At 38.4% G+C, this 20125-nt stretch overlaps 1 protein-coding gene across 2 annotated transcripts in view; it reads right to left on the bottom strand.

The window, feature by feature from the left end:
* Positions 1–2411: 2411 nt before the first annotated feature.
* The window catches only part of LOC133658885 (calcium-independent phospholipase A2-gamma-like), a 42579-nt gene continuing 24865 nt past the window's right edge, over positions 2412–20125 (bottom strand). For both annotated transcript variants that reach the window (XM_062061374.1, XM_062061376.1), the window contains exons 10-11: positions 7461–7656; positions 2412–5314 (exon numbers count right to left, since the gene is read on the bottom strand). In XM_062061374.1, the coding sequence (XP_061917358.1) occupies positions 5061–5314; positions 7461–7656 (450 nt within the window). In that variant the 3' untranslated portion in view covers positions 2412–5060. The remainder of the gene's footprint in view (positions 5315–7460; positions 7657–20125) is intronic.

Raw genomic sequence — 20125 nt, 5'->3', positions numbered from 1 at the left:
GATTTATAGTCTTAACGTTTCTTTAGTTTGGTATTGTGCACACTGCAAATACTGACATCTAAGTAAGATGTCTGATAAGATCATTCTTCTCACTAAGCAGATTTGATGTTAGAGTGTTTTACTTGTTTGAAGGGTTTTGCTCCTAAATGATGTCAGTAAGATATTACAGCTTGTTGCTGAGATTTGATGAGCTATATTGAGTAAAACATGCTTGAAACTAGAATATCAACTGTTGTGTCATCAACACTCACAAGTAGAAAACTACTTTTTTAAAGTCATCATTTCTTACTTCAAGCATGAAAAAACAAATCATGATTCTGAGTGCATATCATTATGTCAAGATAATGGCACTAGCATTTACTTCATTTAAGAATATTTTTCAACATATTGAGCAAAAAGGTCTCATATTTGTTTTTTCTAGCAAGAAAAGTGCACTTGTTATTAGTGAGAATATACTTATTTTAAGCTATTTTGGGGTTCATTGAGGTTAGCTCATTTGACTTGTTTTGGAAAGTCTTGACAAGCCACATTTTCTTGTTCTATTGGCAGATAATTTTGCTTAGTTCAAATAAAATACCCCTAATTTTTGTATGTTTTTTTCTTGTTTTTGAACACTGACTTTTTGCAGTGCATTGCTGCAGACGAGCCAGATTCTTCAACATGTTTTTTTATATTTTCATGTTTGATTTAAAAAAAAAAAAAGAAAAGAAAAAAGAAATCAGGGACCAAATGTTTTTTTTAAAGTGCTTTCAGAATTTTTCTATTTGTTGTTACAAATCGATACCCTTTATTTGTCCAAAAAGGATGAAAAAGATCCTGTTGAACACCACCAATGGACTCTTAAAATAAATCACAAAGTCCTTCAAAAAGTATTTCATTCTATTACCTAACACAACTGAATTGTTTGGAGTCTTGATTTTTGCTCTTTTTATTTCAAACAATGGATGTCCGCTAATTTTTTGCAATGCTGATTATCGGTCCTGCTACACTGCAAAAAGTCAGTGTTCAAAAACAAGAAAAAAAATACAAAAATGAGGGGTATTTTATTTGAACTAAGCAAAATGATCTGCCAATAGAACAAGAAAATTTGGCTTGTCAAGACTTTCCAAAACAAGTCAAATTAGCTAACCTCAATGAACCCCAAAATAGCTTCAAATAAGTATATTCTCACTAATAACAAGTGCACTTTTCTTGATAGAAAAAAAAGAGACCTTTTTGCTCAATATGTTGAAAAATATTCTTAAATGAAGTAAATGCTAGTGCCATTATCTTGACATAATGATATGCACTCGGCATCATGAATTTTTATTTCATGCTTGAAATAAGAAATGATGACTTTAAAAAAGTAGTTTTCTACTTGTGAGTGTTGATGACACAACACTTGATATTCTAGTTTCAAGCATGTTTTACTCAATATAGCTCATCAAATCTCAGCAACAAGCTGTAATATCTTACTGACATCATTTAGGAGCAAAACACTTAAAACAAGTAAAACACTCTGACATCAAATCTGCTTAGTGAGAAGAATTATCTTATCAGACAGAAAATAAGCAAATATCACCTTATTTGACATATTTCATCTTACTTAGATTGCAGTTTTTGCCGTGTAGACACCGACATCTATTTAATAATACCACCTTAACATTTGACAACCAAACAATTACACAAGGCGACTCGGTAAAGAATCTGGGTATTATCTTCCACCCAACTCTCTCGTTTGAGTCACACATTAAGAGTGTTACTAAAACAACTCTCTCGTTTGAGTCGCACATTAAGAGTGTTACTAAAACAACTCTCTCGTTTGAGTCGCACATTAAGAGTGTTACTAAAACAACTCTCTCGTTTGAGTCGCACATTAAGAGTGTTACTAAAACAACTCTCTCGTTTGAGTCACACATTAAGAGTGTTACTAAAACAACTCTCTCGTTTGAGTCACACATTAAGAGTGTTACTAAAACAACTCTCTCGTTTGAGTCGCACATTAAGAGTGTTACTAAAACAACTCTCTCGTTTGAGTCACCCATTAAGAGTGTTACTAAAACAACTCTCTCGTTTGAGTCGCACATTAAGAGTGTTACTAAAACAACTCTCTCGTTTGAGTCACACATTAAGAGTGTTACTAAAACGGCCTTCTTTCATCTCCGTAATATCGCTAAAATTTGTTCCATTTTGTCCACAAGCGAGGCTGAGATCATTATTCATGCGTTCGTTACGTCTCGTCTCGATTACTGTAACATATTATTTTGGGGTCTCCCTATGTCTAGCATTAAAAGATTGCAGCTTGTGGCTGCTAGACTTTTGACAAGAACAAGAAAGTTTGATCATATTACACCTATACTGTATATACCTTATATACATATATATATATATATATATATATATATATATATATATATATATATATATATATATATATATATATATATATATATATATATATATATACCTATACTGGCTCACCTGCACTGGCTTCCTGTGCACTTAAGATGTGACTTTAAGGTTTTACTACTTAGGTATAAAATACTACACGGTCTAGCTCCATCCTATCTTGCAGATTGTATTGTACCATATGTCCCAGCAAGAAATCTGCGTTCAAAGAACTCCAGCTTATTAGTGATTCCCAGAGCCCAAAAAAAGTCTGCGGGCTATAGCAAACGCTCTATAGCCCGCAGACTTTTTTTGGGTTCCAGTACTCTGGAATGCCCTCCCGGTAACAGTTAGAGATGCTACCTCAGTAGAAGCATTTAAGTCCCATCTTAAAACTCATTTGTATACTCTAGCCTTTAAATAGACCCCCCTTTTAGACCAGTTGATCTGCCGTTTCTTTTCTGCTCTGCCCCCCTCTCCCTTGTGGAAGGGGGGGGGGGGGGCACAGGTCCGGTGGCCATGGATGAAGTGCTGGCTGTCCACTCGTCTGTGCATTGCTGCTGACCCGTCTCCGCTCGAGATGGTCTCCTGCTGGCCCCACTATGGACTGGACTCTCACTATTATGTTAGATCCACTATGGACTGGACTCTCACACTATTATGTTAGATCCACTATGGACTGGACTCTCACTATTATGTTAGATCCACTATGGACTGGACTCTCACACTATTATGTTAGATCCACTATGGACTGGACTCTCACTATTATGTTAGATCCACTATGGACTGGACTCTCACACTATTATGTTAGATCCACTATGGACTGGACTCTCACTATTATGTTAGATCCACTATGGACTGGACTCTCACAATATTATGTCAGACCCACTCGACATCCATTGCTTTCGGTCTCCCCTATAGGGGGGGGGTCACCCACATATGCGGTCCTCTCCAAGGTTCCTCATAGTCATTCACATCGACGTCCCATTGGGGTTGTGAGTTTTTCCTTGCCCTTATGTGGGCTCTGAACCGAGGATGTGGTTGTGGCTTGTGCAGCCCTTTGAGACACTTGTGATTTAGGGCTATATAAATAAACATCGATTGATTTATTTTGTACGACTTGTGAATTTTGGGGAGTGGAACAGCCTTGTGCACAGTGTAAACAATAAAGCAATTTAAAAATGTGTTTTCACACCAAATCAATAGAGAAACAGTCCCACTCTTATTTTTACTGTCAAAACTGAACGTTAAATGGTGAAATGTCGAGTGACTGACTGAACACTAGGGGTGTAACGGTACGTGTATTTGTATTGAACCGTTTCGGTACGGGGGTTTCAGTTCGGAGGTGTGCCGAATGAGTTTCCACACGAACATATTAAGTAGCCGCCTCCGCTTCCTTCTGCCTGTCTCTGTCAGTCCTCTACACAGCACCCAGCATTGTCACACCCACACAACCAGCTGATTGGTTACACACAGAGCGGTAACAGCCAATCAGCAGTGCGTATTCAGAGCGCATGTAGTCAGTGCTTAGCGTTTAGCAGGTAATCATCAGGCAGCGGACTCTCCCCAAATGATAATAAACACCTCCCAGTCAGCTACTAGTAACATCACTATGAGCCCGTTGACCTTCTAGAAATATAAAAGGCAGCTCAGCTTGCTCGCAGTACTGGCTTGAGGTGAAGGCTAATTCGCTTTTAGCGTAACATTAGCTCATTTTGCGGTGTGTGCGTGTGTGTTACGGACAGCAAAGCCCTGTCTGTCTGTTATTTCACTTTAGAAGAGTTTCTGTCTCTGATAGTTGATATAATAATGTAAGTGCATCATTAAGCCTACATGAACTCCATGGTGTTCAGGGATGAATAGTCTCTCCTATTGCTATTGTACTATTTTTTCAGCTATAGTTCCATGAATCATTAGTAATGCAGCAGCCTAGTTTTGAATGGCAGGGTCCCTGCTATCACATGTTGATAAAAATATAACATTTACATAATAAAAATCAACTACAGGCTTCCCAAATGCTGTAATAAATTAAGCATGATGAGTTGACTTGAAACTGTTTAATGTTGTACTTTTTATATGTAGAAGAAAAGTTTTGTCATTTTATTTAATCTGAGCAACAACTTGAGGCAGTTTAATGTTGATTAACGTGGGCAGAATTATTACAGTGTTCCCAATGTTAAAAGGATAAAGCCATTGTTTACAAATTTGGTAAATAAATAACCAAAAAATGTATATTTTGTTGTTTTCTTACTGTACCGAAAATGAAGCGAACCGTGACCTCTAAACCGAGGTACGTACCCAACCGAAATTGTTGTGTACCGTTACACCCTTAGTGTTACTGGGAATGTAAAAAATGGTGAAATCTAAAGTCGTGTTTACAACTGAAGCACTTCCTGTTTTGAAGGACTTTTTTTTACTGACATTCTGTGTTGTTGTTTTTTTTACCGTAAAATTTACGGTTGTTGTTTTTACAGTGCATTACTGTAAATGAAAAAAAAAAGGTATTAACTGTAAAATCTACAGTGGTTAAACTACAGGAGCACTTTGCTCTTTTTAAAGACCTACTACAAGTCAAAGATCATCTATTTCCTGTGTTTAGGAATCTGCTGCCAAATCTTTTTCAAGTTTTCATTACCTGTTTTATCACGTTTAGGTTCTTCATAGCAAAACAAATAAAAAGTCTCCAAGGTGGTCTAGAGCTTGTACATGTCAGTCCTGGTCTTGAGCCAGTCCGCTAACCTCCGCCCCGCATCCTTCTCCCGGGTGAGGATGCCAGCCGCCTTCTTCAGCTTCTCCTCGTTCCTCTCCAGGTAGCGCACACCCTCGGCCTGCAGCTGGCTCAGCTTCTCCCGCCGGTTGTCGTCGATGGAGATGTCTTCGCTCACGAAGGGGTTGAAGCGGAAGTAGGTGTCGGCGGGCAAGAAGCCGTCCAGCATGGCGTGGACCTCTGCAGGACCAAGGAGGGTTAAGTGGGAGACTTTCATACCACCTTGACAACAACTGCTTGCGTAAGTCCACGCTATGATTAGAGCTGAACTTCATTATTTTTCTGTTATGCACCCCAGGAAGAAGTAAATATGACAGCAGGTGTGTGTGTTTGTGTGTAGACATAAACACTTTTCAAACTACACTCCTTTTAACCTCAAATATGTGTTTTTGAAACTCTGTTGATGTGAACATGGCCTCAGTCACAGTGAAGACAAGCACTACATACACTTTGTTGTCTTCTAGTACATTCCCCCACACCTCCTGGTCTCCATTAGGGATTTATGTACATGATGTAAGTATATGTGGCATGTAGTAACATTCATAATAACATGTAATATATGCATGATGTAAGTATATATGTCATGTAGTAACATTCATAATAACATGTAATATATACATGATGTAAGTATATATGTCATGTAGTAACATTCATAATAACATGTAATATATACATGATGTAAGTATATATGTCATGTAGTAACATTCATAATAACATGTAATATATGCATGATGTAAGTATATATGTCATGTAGTAACATTCATAATAACATGTAATATATACATGATGTAAGTATATATGTCATGTAGTAACATTCATAATAACATGTAATATATACATGATGTAAGTATATATGTCATGTAGCAACATTCATAATAACATTTAATATTTACGTATTTTGATCATTTTAAGCTTACGGGGGTTCATTATTTTAAAAAATGCATCATGTTTGCTTTTTTGCTTTGTTTTCCATCACTGATTTATTCTCACTGCAGACTTCATGAGATATAATAACAATATCACTGATACTTGTTAATATTAATAAAAACAATATCACTGATACTGGTTAATATTTATAATAATAATATCACTAATACTTGTTAATATTTATAATAACAATATTACTAATAATTTTTAATATTTATAGTAACAAGATCACTAAAAATTCTCCATATTTATAATAACAATATCACTGATACTAGTTAATATTTATAATAACAATATAACTAATACTTGTAAATATTTATTATAATAATATCACTAATACTTGTTAATATTTATAATAAAAATATCACTGATACTTGTTCATATTTATAATAAAAATATCACTAATATTTGTTAATATTTATAATAATATCACTAATACTTGTTAATGTTTATAATAACAATATCACTGATACTTGTTAATATGAATAAAAACAATATCACTGATACTAGTTAATATTTATAATAATAAGCGGCGTGGCGAAGTTGGTAGAGTGGCTGTGCCAGCAATCGGAGGGTTGCTGGTTACTGGGGTTCAATCCCCACCTTCTACCATCCTAGTCACGTACGTTGTGTCCTTGGGCAAGACACTTCACCCTTGCTCCTGATGGCTGCTGGTTAGCGCCTTGCATGGCAGCTCCCTCCATCAGTGTGTGAATGTGTGTGTGAATGGGTGAATGTGGAAATACTGTCAAAGCGCTTTGAGTACCTTGAAGGTAGAAAAGCACTATACAAGTATAACCCATTTATCATTTATATACTTGTTAATATTTATAATAACAATGTCACTAATACTTGTTAATATTTATAATAACAATGTCACTAATACTTGTCAATATTTATAATAACAATATAACTAATACTTAATATAATATTCAGGTCACCAAATGTAAACTGAGTATTGTTGGTTCTTTTTGAATGGTTATTTATTGGATTTTATGGGTGAAATAAAGGAACTCCATTGGCTCAGCTGTAAGCAGACTTTTATTTACGTTTTTTTAATATTTACAATGCATTTTAAAAATCCATCTGTCGTCATGTGTCTCATAATGATTGTGAACAATCGGCACAATTCCAAAAAAAAGTGCAGTTCCCCTTTCAGGCTTTCCATATACCTTCAAGGTTAAACTAAAAGTCATGCAAAGCAAACATTTTGAACGTATTTGAATGATTATTGTTGCTTTTATGCCTGTGTGTGTTTGTCATATGACTTTTAATGTAGAGGAGCGTGCATGGAAATGAGCCTGTTGGCTATACAAGCCAGCTTGTTTCCACAGCACCACTGTGATGTTGTGTTCATTGGTGTGCACTGTCCCTTTAAATCCATCAACCATCAACTTACCTTCAGTGTCAGTGGCGCTGCTGATGACATTGGTGATCTTGGTTTTGAGACTGGTGTAGGTGGCGCTGTTCCTTGCCGTGGTTTCTAAGCGGCCCGTGCCCAGCGACACCACGCACTCCAAGGGCGTGTTGGGCCACAGACACTTGCACTCGTGGATGGCCAGCGCTGTGGGGTTGTTAATGAGCAGACCTCCGTCCTGCAGGCAGACAGAAAGATGCCTTTGGTCAGGATCACAGTCAGACTGTTGAAAGATGCTTTTAGTCAGGATCACAGTCAGACTGTTGAAAGATGCTTTTGGTCAGGATCACAGTCAGACTGTTGAAAGATGCTTTTGGTCAGGATCACAGTCAGACTGTTGAAAGATGCTTTTGGTCAGGATCACAGTCAGACTGTTGAAAGATGGTTTTGGTCAGGATCACAGTCAGACTGTTGAAAGATGCTTTTGGTCAGGATCACAGTCAGACTGTTGAAAGATGGTTTTGGTCAGGATCACAGTCAGACTGTTGAAAGATGCTTTTGGTCAGGATCACAGTCAGACTGTTGAAAGATGCTTTTGGTCAGGATCACAGTCAGACTGTTGAAAGATGGTTTTGGTCAGGATCACAGTCAGACTGTTGAAAGATGCTTTTGGTCAGGATCACAGTCAGACTGTTGAAAGATGGTTTTGGTCAGGATCACAGTCAGACTGTTTCATTGGCCTTTCGGAAACATTTTCATGGATTTTACCGCAGTCAATACAGGAATTTTTGGAGGAAACACAAAGAAGAGATCAATGTGGCTGCAGACGACAAAGGAAATAGGTTTTTTTTTTCTCCTTGGTGTTCTTTCCCCCTCGGCTCACAGTTCCTGTCAGCAGCGCTTTGATATCGAACACCCGCCTCGGAGTGCTTTTGCTTTGGATCCATAGTCTACCCAAGGCGATGCGGGGGGCACTGTGGGGATTGATGAATAGGCATGAGGGGCTGCAGGGTTGGCAGCATGATCAAACACACAGGGGCCAGTCCTCATTAAAGAGGCCAGGCTGGGGGGCTGGGAGCCACGAGGCCCCCCATAAGTGTCTCTTGGGAGGGTGGATGAGAGCTTGGTTTATGGGACCGTGGTGGTTAATGACCAGATCATGGCCACGGTATTTCTGCTCAATGAAAAAGACATGAGAGAATGTGAGGGGTGGGTTGGCCACACCGTCCTGTAGTCAAGGTGCTCCCAGACATTGTATCAGGAGCCCTTTCTTCTTTTGTGGAAACAGCAACCCCAAACTTAAAACTGGGGGATGAGGACCAGGCTTACTATCATTTTTTAAATTTTCATAAACATACCGCCTTTGTCTAATAAAACCACACTTTAGATCAGGGCTGGGCAATTATTTTGACTCGGGGGCCAAATTTAGAGAAAAAAATGTGTCTGGGGGCCGGTACATTTATTTTTAGGAACAGTAATACAAAACCTCACAATGTCTTATTGAATGCTAAAAACGTTAAAAAACAGAATGGAATTTTACATTTTCTACTGAATGAGAAACCCAGAATGTCCATGAAAATAAAGAATGTGGTATTTACAATATTAACTATGAAGGATAAAACACTGAATATTGACAACATATGAACGTCACACCCCCTCTCCATCCACATATTTTACAATCAACAAAAATGCAACAAACACAGCAAAATATGAACGCGAAGGGTAAAAAAAAATCTACAATCTGATATATGTGATATATCACTAAGCTTTACAACTTTCTTGTAAAAATCTCCTTCCACGTCTGTCCCTGACACCCACATTTCACACTCTGGAAACACTCTGTGGAAACGCTCCCCACCCACACTGCTTACCTCGTCTGACCAGCTGTGACTTACATTACCATAGTAACTAATTAGATGAACATAGTAACTAATTAGATGAGCATAGTAACTAGTATATGATGCAGATTCCAAGCATGTAAAGACTTAGTATAGTTGAGTGAGTGCACATCATAATGGCAGCTACACTTTACATCTTAAACATCTAAAAAAATTCTTTGGGAATGTCCGGCGGGCCAGATTGAAAAGCTGAACGGGCCGCATGTGGCCCCCGGGCCTTAGTTTGCCCAAGTCTGCTCTAGATCCTCATGAAATATGTTTGAACTCTTTTTTCATAAGCGTGGGAGTTCACTCTCTTAAAATAACATTTTTCATCACTTTCTTTTGCAAATATTTTCAATTAAACAAATTCTAGCAGAACAACAAGGTTTTTCCTGGTAAACATACCACTTTTTACAATAAAATGACATGCTTTGTTTTCATTATTCATATTACAAATGTTGTAAATATTTCCAGCAGTGTGATGACGTTTTCCCACATAAACTTACCACCTTTTCCAATAAAAGGACATGTTTTGTTATAGGCTTATGACCTAAAATGCTCTTCAAATTGAAATATCTAGTCATTTCTTTCTTGTACAATTTTGACTTTGTTCTTGTAAAATAATAGGACATCATTTATTAAAGACATTTTTTCTGTCTTTTGACTACTTCACGATCTTACAACTGAATTGTTTTTGTCGTTCCAGCACGACTTTGTTGTGAAATGTTGTACAGTAAAACAACTGTTTTCTTAAAAGACATACTATTTTTGCCACATTACACATTTTAAGACTAATTTATTACAAAGTTATGCATATTTGTCATTATAATACAAATGTTCATCCTGCAAAATATTGACTGTCCTCATAAAAAAATATCTTCAAGCTTTCTCATAAAAGTAAGTTTTGGTTCGATCATGATGTTTCTCCCTGTTAACTCACCACTCTCTTACTAATAGTAGGCTTTTTTGCCTTTTTTCACCAAAATCACCAAAAATGATTCCCGGGCGCGACCACCGCTGCTGCCCACTGCTCCCCTCACCTCCCAGGGGGTGGAACAATGGGATGGGTCAAATGCAAAGGACAAATTTCACCACACCTAGTGTGTGTGTGACAATCATTGCTACTTTAACTTTAACTTAAAATGTTTTGCTGCATTTTCTGCCTTAAAAAATGGTTACATACCTACATTTCTTCTAGTAATATACCAACTATTTCTCATACACTACAAGCATTTTGTCGGTTTGTCCTGGTAATCTAACCACCATATCTACATATTTTTTTGTCCAACTTCACTCGCTCACTCACTCCAACACAACTTTATACATCACATCATGATGACATTAACACTAGGGGTGTAACGGTACGTGTATTTGTATTGAACCGTTTCGGTACGGGGGATTCGGTTCGGTGGTGTACCGAACGAGTTTCCACACGGACATAATAAGTAGCGTACCGCACGTTGTGTAAACAATGCACACCGAGGCACAACACACGGCATGCTAGCAGCGACCGGGCTACTACAACATGTAAAAGCCAGAGCTGGAAGACCCTCCTGCCTCGTTAAGATCTCCCGTTTGGGAACACTTTGGCTGTGTGATACAACAATGGAGGACGGAGGTTTGCCGACATTGTTCAGCAGCTGCTTCTGACAACACGTCAAACATGCTAACCCATTTGAAGCGTCACCACCGCATTCAAGCAGCCTCTCCTCGGCGAGTCAGGCAGGGCTAAAGCAATAACAAATGTTTTTATAGCAGCACATTTAAGACCATGTTGCATTAAGAACTAGATTTTGAGCCACTTCTATGGTGGAAGAAAAATGAGCCCATATGTTAATCTGAGGCTGAGTTGACTTGAAACTGTTTAATGTTGCACTTTTTATATGTAGAAGAAAAGTTTTGTCATTTTATTTAATCCGAGCAACAACTTGAGGCAGTTTAATGTTGATTAACGTGGACCCCGACTTAAACAAGTTGAAAAACTTATTGGGGTGTTACCATTTAGTGGTCAATTGTACGGAATATGTACTGTACTGTGCAACCTACTAATAAAAGTCTCAATCAATCAATCAATCAAAAAAAGCACTTCATATGTAGAAAGGTTTTGTTAAGAAACCATTCTGAACCTTATCTTATTTAGTTTTTATTGTATATATGTTGACCACATGAACCCTGGCAATGGACCCTGTGTGTATATGTATGTTATGCCATTGTTTACACATTTGGTAAATAAATAACCCAAAAATTTACATTTTGTTGCTTTCTTACTGTACCGAAAATTAACCGAACCGTGACCTCTAAACCGAGGTACGTACTGAACCGAAATTTTTGCGGACCGTTACACCCCTAATTAACACACATCAAATGTTCATCTATGAAAGGAAAAGGTGCAAGATCTTCTGTTAAATCTCTGATGCAGCCATTTCTGTATTAAAGGACTGATGGTGTAGGTCAGAAAAAGCACGAGCTAAAAAGAAAATGGATAACATTTCAGAAGGCAATGACAAAAAAGCTGCAAAACATAGAGATAGGATAGACCTTATGCACCCTGGCACATCAAAAGCTTCATCCCAGACAAGAGAGAAAATGCATTGGAGATGATCCTTAAAAGCAGTCAGAATCCAGCAAACACTTGACATTCTGAACACTGTGGCCTTCACTGCACCACTGGCCAGTTAAGGGTTCTTTGTGCTGGTAGCTCGAGGCACGTTTCACCAGCACAGTGGGAGAGAGCAATTATATCATTAGAAGTCAAGTGTACAATGCTGCAAGTCCACCTGCTCAGTGAACCCAGTCGCGGGCCTGTCATTAGGAAAGTGCTGAAAAAGTCCTTCTCTCTGGGACTGGCGTGTGCTAACGTCATCCCAGGTATCAGCCAGTCTATCATACCTTTCTCTGCAGCGGTGGTGAGCAAACAACAGCTTATTGAGAAGGTGAGCGAGACAGATGCTGGGATGCACTTCATGGCTGGCAGCCACCTTCTCACTGAAAGACAGGCTAACTACACACAACAGTCTAATTAGGAGAAATGGCCTTTGCGTTCAAAAGGCTTGATTTCCATGCAAAGTCTGTCAAACACAAAAAGGACTAAGCTAGCGCAAGGAAGCACACAGATGTTTTAGGGAGAGTACGCAATTGTCAAAAATGGGTAGTTGCCAAATGTCAATTTCCTGCCAATGTTTGAGGGGCAAAGCTCTTCCATATAGGTCTTTTCTAACCTGCCACTCATAAGCCAATTCATCATAAAACTCATTTTTGGACTAATAAGGTCTTTTCCAACTAAGGGAACACACCCCTCACATTTAAGAAAATTAATACTGTGGCCTACTAAACTTTGGTATACAAACCCCAAAAGCAGTGAAGTTGTCACATTGTGTAAATGATAAATAAAAAGAGAATACAATGATTTGCAAATCATTTTTAACTTATATTCAATTGAATAGACTGCAAAGACAAGATACTTAATGTTCACACTGGTAAACATTGTTAATTTTTGCAAATATTAGCTCATTAGGAATTTGATGCCTGCAACATGTCTCGAAAAAGCTGGCACCAGTGGCAAAAAAGACTTACTTGGAACATCCCACAGGTGAACAGGCTAATTGGGAACAGGTAGGTGCCATGATTGGGCATTAAACATTGTTATCTTTTGCAAATATTAGCTCATTTGGAATTTGATGCCTGCAACATGTCTCAAAAAAGCTGGCACCAGTGGCAAAAAAGACTGAAAAAGTTGAGGAATGCTCATCAAACACTTACTTGGAACATCCCACAGGTGAACAGGCTAATTGGGAACAGGTGGGTGCCATGATTGGGCATTAAACATTGTTATTTTTTGCAAATATCAGCTCATTCGGAATTTGATGCCTGCAACATGTCTCAAAAAAGCTGGCACCAGTGGCAAAAAAGACTGATAAAGTTGAGGAATGCTCATCAAATGCTTACTTGGAACATCCCACAGGTGAACAGGCTAATTGGGAACAGGTGGGTGCCATGATTGGGCATTAAACATTGTTAATTTTTGCAAATATTAGCTCATTTGGAATTTGATGCCTGCAACATGTTTCAAAAAAGCTAGCACAAGTGGCAAAAAAGACTGAAAAAGTTGAGGAATGCTCATCAAACGCTTATTTGGAACATCCCACAGGTGAACAGGCTAATTGGGAACAGGTGGGTGCCAAGATTGGGTATAAAAGCAGCTTCCATGAAATGCTCAGTCATTCACAAAGAAGGATGGGGCGAGGGTCACCACTTTGTCAACAAATGCCTGAGCAAATTGTCCAACATTTTAAGAACAACATTTCTCAAGCAGCTATTGCAAGGAATTTAAGGATTTCATCATCTACGCTCCGTAATATCATCAAAAGGTTCAGCGATTCTGGAGAAATCACTGCACGTAAGCCATTATATTACGGACCTTGGATCCCTCAGGCGGTACTGCATCAAAAAGCGACATCTGTGTGTAAAGGATATCACCACATGGGCTCAGGAACACTTCAGAAAACCACTGTCAGTAACTACAGTTGGTCGCTACATCTGTAAGTGCAAGTTAAAACTCTACTGTGCAAAGCCAAAGCCATTTATCAACAACACCCGGAAACGCCGCCAGCTTTGCTGGGCCCGATCTCATCCAAGATGGACTGATACAAAGTGGAAAAGTGTTCTGTGGTCTGACGAGTCCACATTTCAAATTGTTTTTGGAAGAGCTTTAAGTCTTTTGTGAGACTCAGCGCTACCTGAATCTGCCCTGCAGTGCTTTGGGTGGATCTCAAAAGAAAATACCATGAATTGATTAGCGTGGACCCCGACTTAAAAAGTTAAAAAACTTATTGGGGTGTTACCATTTAGTGGTCAATTGTACGGAATATATACTGTACTGTGCAATCTACTAATAAAAGCTTCAATCAATCAAAAAAAAGGCGGCGTTATCATGGAGATCAGTAAAAGTCCATTTGTACGTCAGACGCCATTAGCTGCACTCTGCAGCGTCTTCTTTAAGGCTTTGCAGTTGGCTATCTCTCTGCCTCCTGTGGGCAAGACCTAATAGTATCTCAATATGAAGCACCGAGAGGACCTTCAATCAAAAAGTCCCAGCACTTCGACAATGCTATTTCCTCAGTTGGGCATGATCCTCAGAATGTCCCCTTGGGGATCAATCAAATAAAACATATGATAAATGAGCGGCGCCTTTGAGCCATGCATCTATTCAAATCACAGCTGTGGTCATTACTGTGGGCCTCGGGCTGTGCTGTCAAGGCCGGACTCAACACTGATTTAGTAGCAGCCTCTGTCAAGTATTCAGGAGTTTGGAATGCCTGACCAGGCCTCCCGAGATGGCCATTCATTTCATAAAAGGAAATAATTGTGCTCACATCTGTTATGGTTATCATTTAAAGAGCTCAATCCAACATAGCATCCAAACGACACCACCTGTGTTATGTTGTCAGGGTCAGAGGTCTTCACGGCAACTTATGTGATGGCAACAAACAGTCCTCCTTTCCTTTTGGCCCTCCAAGGGTCAAATGGTGTCCCTCACGTGACAAAAGAGGCGGGACTCGTCAATGTGGAGGGGCACAGAAGCCTCAGGCAGCAAAAGCAATGGAGATTTACGGTGTATGGTTCACTTTTCCCACACAAACACGACCACACATGTAGAACCGCTATTGCTACCATTCATCAACGTCTGGCGGCCCCAAAATGTAACGGATATAAAACGGCGCACACGTCCGCCGTGATTATATTGACTCAAACTGGATTCCCTTGAGGTTGCACGTACATATCAGTTGACTTGGCAGCACTAAACATCACTTTTGATTTCCATCGTCTGCTGGGTCATCTCCTAGGCAATCTCATTCTAATTTCCCTGCTGCAAGCAAGGAGATGAGGCCGAAGACACACCTGCATATTAATACAAACTGAAAGTAGGAGGCTGTGTTTATCTCCTGGGGCTACAGCATGTGTGAGGAACAATCAAGTGCACAATCCATAACATCTCACATCAACAACAATCATATCGTCTCAACGGGGAATACAATAGCAAGTCATGTTTAAAGTAGTCCATGTACAGCTTGTATCGCAGTATTGATTTACAATCCACTGAAAGGCCCCCGTTTACACTGCACACCAAATATATAGTTCATCACATCCTCTTTGGCTTTTTATTTAACACCACCACATTTTCACTGCATCACTTGTCAATAGTGCACAAATAATAGTCTATATGTAATATATGAATATATATTTTAGTGCACAAATAATAGTCTATATGTAATATATGAATATATATTTTAGTGCACAAATAATAGTCTATATGTAATATATGAATATATATTTTAGTGTACAAATAATAGTCTATATGTAATATATGAATATATATTTTAGTGCACAAATAGTTTATATGTAATATATGAATATATATTTATAGGGATGTCCGATAATGGCTTTTTGCCGATATCCAATATTCCGATATTGTCCAACTCTTAATTACCGATACCGATATCAACCGATACCGATATATACAGTCGTGGAATTAACACATTATTATGCCTAATATGGACAACCAGGTATGGTGAAGATAAGGTCCTTTTAAAAAAATTCATAAAATAAAATAAGATAAATACATTAAAAAAATGTTTTGAATAAAAAAGAAAGTAAAACAATATAAAAACAGTTACATAGAAACTAGTAATTAATGAAAATGAGTCAAATGAAGTGTTAAAGGTTAGTACTATTAGTGGAGCAGCAGCACGCACAATCATGTGTGCTTACGGACTGTATCCCTTGCAGACTGTATTGATATATATTGATATATAATGTAGGAAGCAGAATATTAATAACAGAAAGAAACAACCCTTTTGTGTGAATGAGTGTAAATGGGGGAGGGAGGTTTTTTGGCTTGGTGCACTAATTGTAAGTGTATCTTGTGTTTTTTATGTTGATTTAATAAAAAAAACCAAAAAAAACTGATACCGATAATAAAAAAAACGATAACAAAAATTTCCGATATTACATTTTAAAGCATTTATCGGCCGATATTATCGGACATCTCTATATATTTAGATTGAGAAGAAATAGATTGTTGAAAGAGCAGAATTGAGGCTGTGACACATTTGTTTACATGCGAGTGTAAAAATAAATCTAATGTTGCTGATGTCCGTGTCTCCTCTACTTAACAGACATAAAAACAAATATATGACACTATATACATCCATTCATACTTTGTATTACTTCACTCTACTTTCACATAAAAAACACTCATTTTCAAGGTGTTGACACTTTTACTTTATTTTGTAGTAGTAGCCACTTCCTCCCGGTCAACTTCTTTGGTTTCACTTTATGGAAGTGACGTCGAGGCCACTATATATCATCTGGGACCCTGTGTTGTGGTGAAAGTCACTCAAAACACATGGTGGTCACCGATGTCCATAGTGCACGGCAAAAGCCAGAGAGCTAAAAACTACAAAACGGTGACAAAGGCTCAGTCAGCGTCAGGGCACGTGGCGAGGGTTCATTTTATTAACAACTCAAAATGACTTGTTTGGAAAGGAAGCAAAAAAGTGGCTTGAAAATAGGTCTGTAAAACAAAATCTATGCAAATGTTTCACCCTAGAACCACCATTTCATGTTATGTAGACCACAAGGAAGTGTTTTAAATATAGATACTCTAAAACCTCTATCGTTGGCCAAATATATATAAATTGTAGACCCTCCATCCATTTTCTACAGCTTGTCCTTTTCGGGGGCGCGGGGGGTGCTGGAGCCAATCTCAGCTGCATTCGGGCGGTAGGCGGGGCCTTTCCAGAAAATGAGAATATCATGGAAAAGTGTATTTATTTCCATAATTCCATTCAAAACGTTAAACTTGCATAGATTATAGATTCAAGGCCCACAACTTCAACAATTTCAAGTATTTAGTTGTTAATTTGTACAAACCCCGTTTCCATATGATTTGGGAAATTGTGTTAGATGTAAATATAATAATAATTGCTGGCATCAAATTCTAAAGTTAATGATTATTTGCAAAAAAAAAATAAAGTTTATGAGTTTGAACGTCAAATATGTTGTCTTTGTAGCATATTCAACTGAATATGGCTTGAAAATGATTTGCAAATCATTGTATTCCGTTTATATTTACATCTAACACCATTTCCCAACTCATATGGAAACGGGGTTTGTACATCATTTGGGCTTCTAGCTCATAAAAGCCACGAAAACTGGACTTCAAAAAATTAGAATGCTGTGAAGAAATCATCATTTACTTCTCAGTTTTTGCAGAAAAGAAAAGAAAAGAGGATGACATCAAATCAATCAATATATGGTCTGAATGTGGTGCTTTTTGAAGCTGTGACTCCCGCACTCTTTCTGGTTCTCTGCCAGCTTCATGAATCTTCACTGTTTGATCATCAGCAGGAGCTCACAGTCAGCACTTCTGCTGGTGCATCTTCTCCTGCCACGTTTTGCCCTTCCACTAACTTCCCATTGATATGCTTGGACACAGCACTCTGTGAACCTCCTTAGCTAGGAACTTTACATCCTATGGAGGGTGTCAATGGTGGTCTTCTGGCCACTTGTCAAGTCTTCCCCATATTGATCCTAACTGAGACACTTGTGGGCTCTGTACCGAGGATGTCGTTGTGGCTTGTGCAGCCCTTTGAGACACTTGTGATTTAGGGCTATATAAATAAACATTGATTGATTGATTGATTGAACCAAAGTCAAGCAATTTAATGACACCTGTGCAGGTGCTTTGAGTTTAGTAGGTGTGTTTTTTTTTGATTGATTGAGACTTTTATTAGTAGGTTGCACAGTGAAGTACATATTCCGTACAATTGACCACTAAATGGTAACACCCGAATAAGTTTTTCAACTTGTTTAAGTCGGGGTCCACTTAAATTGATTCATGATACAGATATATACTATCATATATACTATCATCATAATACAGTCATCACACAAGATAATCACATTGAATTATTTACATTATTTACAATCAGGAGTGTGGAGGGGGGGTGGGGTGGGGGGGGTGGGGATATGGACATCAAGTAGTGGACATAGAGAGAGAGAGAGAGAGAGAGAGAGAGAGAGAGAGAGAGAGATCAGAAGGCATAAGAAAAAGAATCTGCATTTGATTGTTTACATTTGATTATTAGCAATCCGGGGAGGGTGTTAGTTTAGGGTTGTAGCTGCCTGGAGGTGAACTTTTATAGCGGTTTTGAAGGAGGATAGAGATGCCCTTTCTTTTATACCTGTTGGGAGCGCATTCCACATTGATGTGGCATAGAAAGAGAATGAGTTAAAACCTTTGTTAGTTCGGAATCTGGGTTTAACGTGGTTAGTGGAGCACCCCCTGGTGTTGTGGTTATGGCGGTCATTTACGTTAAGGAAGTAGTTTGACATGTACTTCGGTATCAGGGAGGTGTAGCGGATTTTATAGACTAGGCTCAGTGCAAGTTGTTTAACTCTGTCCTCCACCTTGAGCCAGCCCACTTTAGAGAAGTGGGTAGGAGTGAGGTGGGATCTGGGGTGACACTCACTTTCAAACATTTATGACCTGTCAAATTTTTTTACAGTATATTAGGGGTGTAATGGTACACAAAAATGTTGGTTCAGTACGTACCTCGGTTTAGAGGTCACGGTTCGGTTTATTTTTGGTACAGTAAGAAAACAACAAAATATACATTTTTTGGTTATTTATTTACCAAATTTGTAAACAATGGCTTTATCCTTTTAACATTGGCAACACTATAATAATTCTGCCCACGTTAATCAACATTAAACTGCCTCAAGTTGTTGCTCACATTAAATAAAATGACAAAACTTTTCTTCTACATATAAAAAGTGCAACATTAAACAGTTTCAAGTCAACTCATCATGCTTAATTTATTACAGCATTTGGGAAGCCTGTAATTGATTTTTATTATGTAAATGTTATATTATTATCAACATGTGATAGCAGGGACCCTGCCATTCAAAACTAGGCTGCTGCATTACTAATGATTCATGGAACTATAGCTGAAAAAATAGTACAATAGCAATAGGAGAGACTATTCATTCCTGAACACCATGGAGTTCATGTAGGCTTAATGATGCACTTACATTATAACAACTATCGGAGACAGAAACTCTTCATTTAACATACCGTATTTTTCGGTGTATAAGTCGCTCCGGAGTATAAGTCGCACCGGCCGAAAATGCACAATAAAGAAGGAAAAAAACATATATAAGTCGCACTGGAGTATAAGTCGCATTTTTGGGGGAAATGTATTTGATAAAAGCCAACAGCAAGAATAGACATTTGAAAGGCAATTTAAAATGTCTAAAGAATAGTGAACAACAGGCTGAATAAGTGTACGTTATATGAGGCATAAATAACCAACTGGTATGTTAACGTAACATATTATGGTAAGAGTCATTCAAATAACTATAAAATATAGAACATGCTATACGTTTACCAAACAATGTGTCACTCCCGATTGCTAAATCCGAGGAAATCTTCCTCCCCGGTGTCGCCTCTGGTATGCGCCGTTTCCTTTCTTTCTGCTGCTCGATCACCGTTCTCTGCTGCATATTTCACTACGTCCGGCTTGTAATCTGCAGTATATGATTTCCTTTTCAGTGCCATTTTAGTTCAGCCCTTCTCAGTTTTTATAAGTTAACGCCAATGTTGAAATAATCAATTTTAATAGCTACGGATGTAGCAGCAGTTAGCCTCCCATGACCCACAATGCACTTCTGCCATGACCCGCCCCCGCCGAATTCTTATTGGTTGACGTGTGTGACGATTGCTGACGTGTGTGTGACGATTGCGGACATTTGCTTCGTCTCTTA

Source organism: Entelurus aequoreus, linkage group LG10, assembly GCF_033978785.1.
Source record: "Entelurus aequoreus isolate RoL-2023_Sb linkage group LG10, RoL_Eaeq_v1.1, whole genome shotgun sequence".
NCBI lineage: Eukaryota > Metazoa > Chordata > Actinopteri > Syngnathiformes > Syngnathidae > Entelurus > Entelurus aequoreus.
This window is presented reverse-complemented; position numbering and strand designations above follow the sequence as displayed.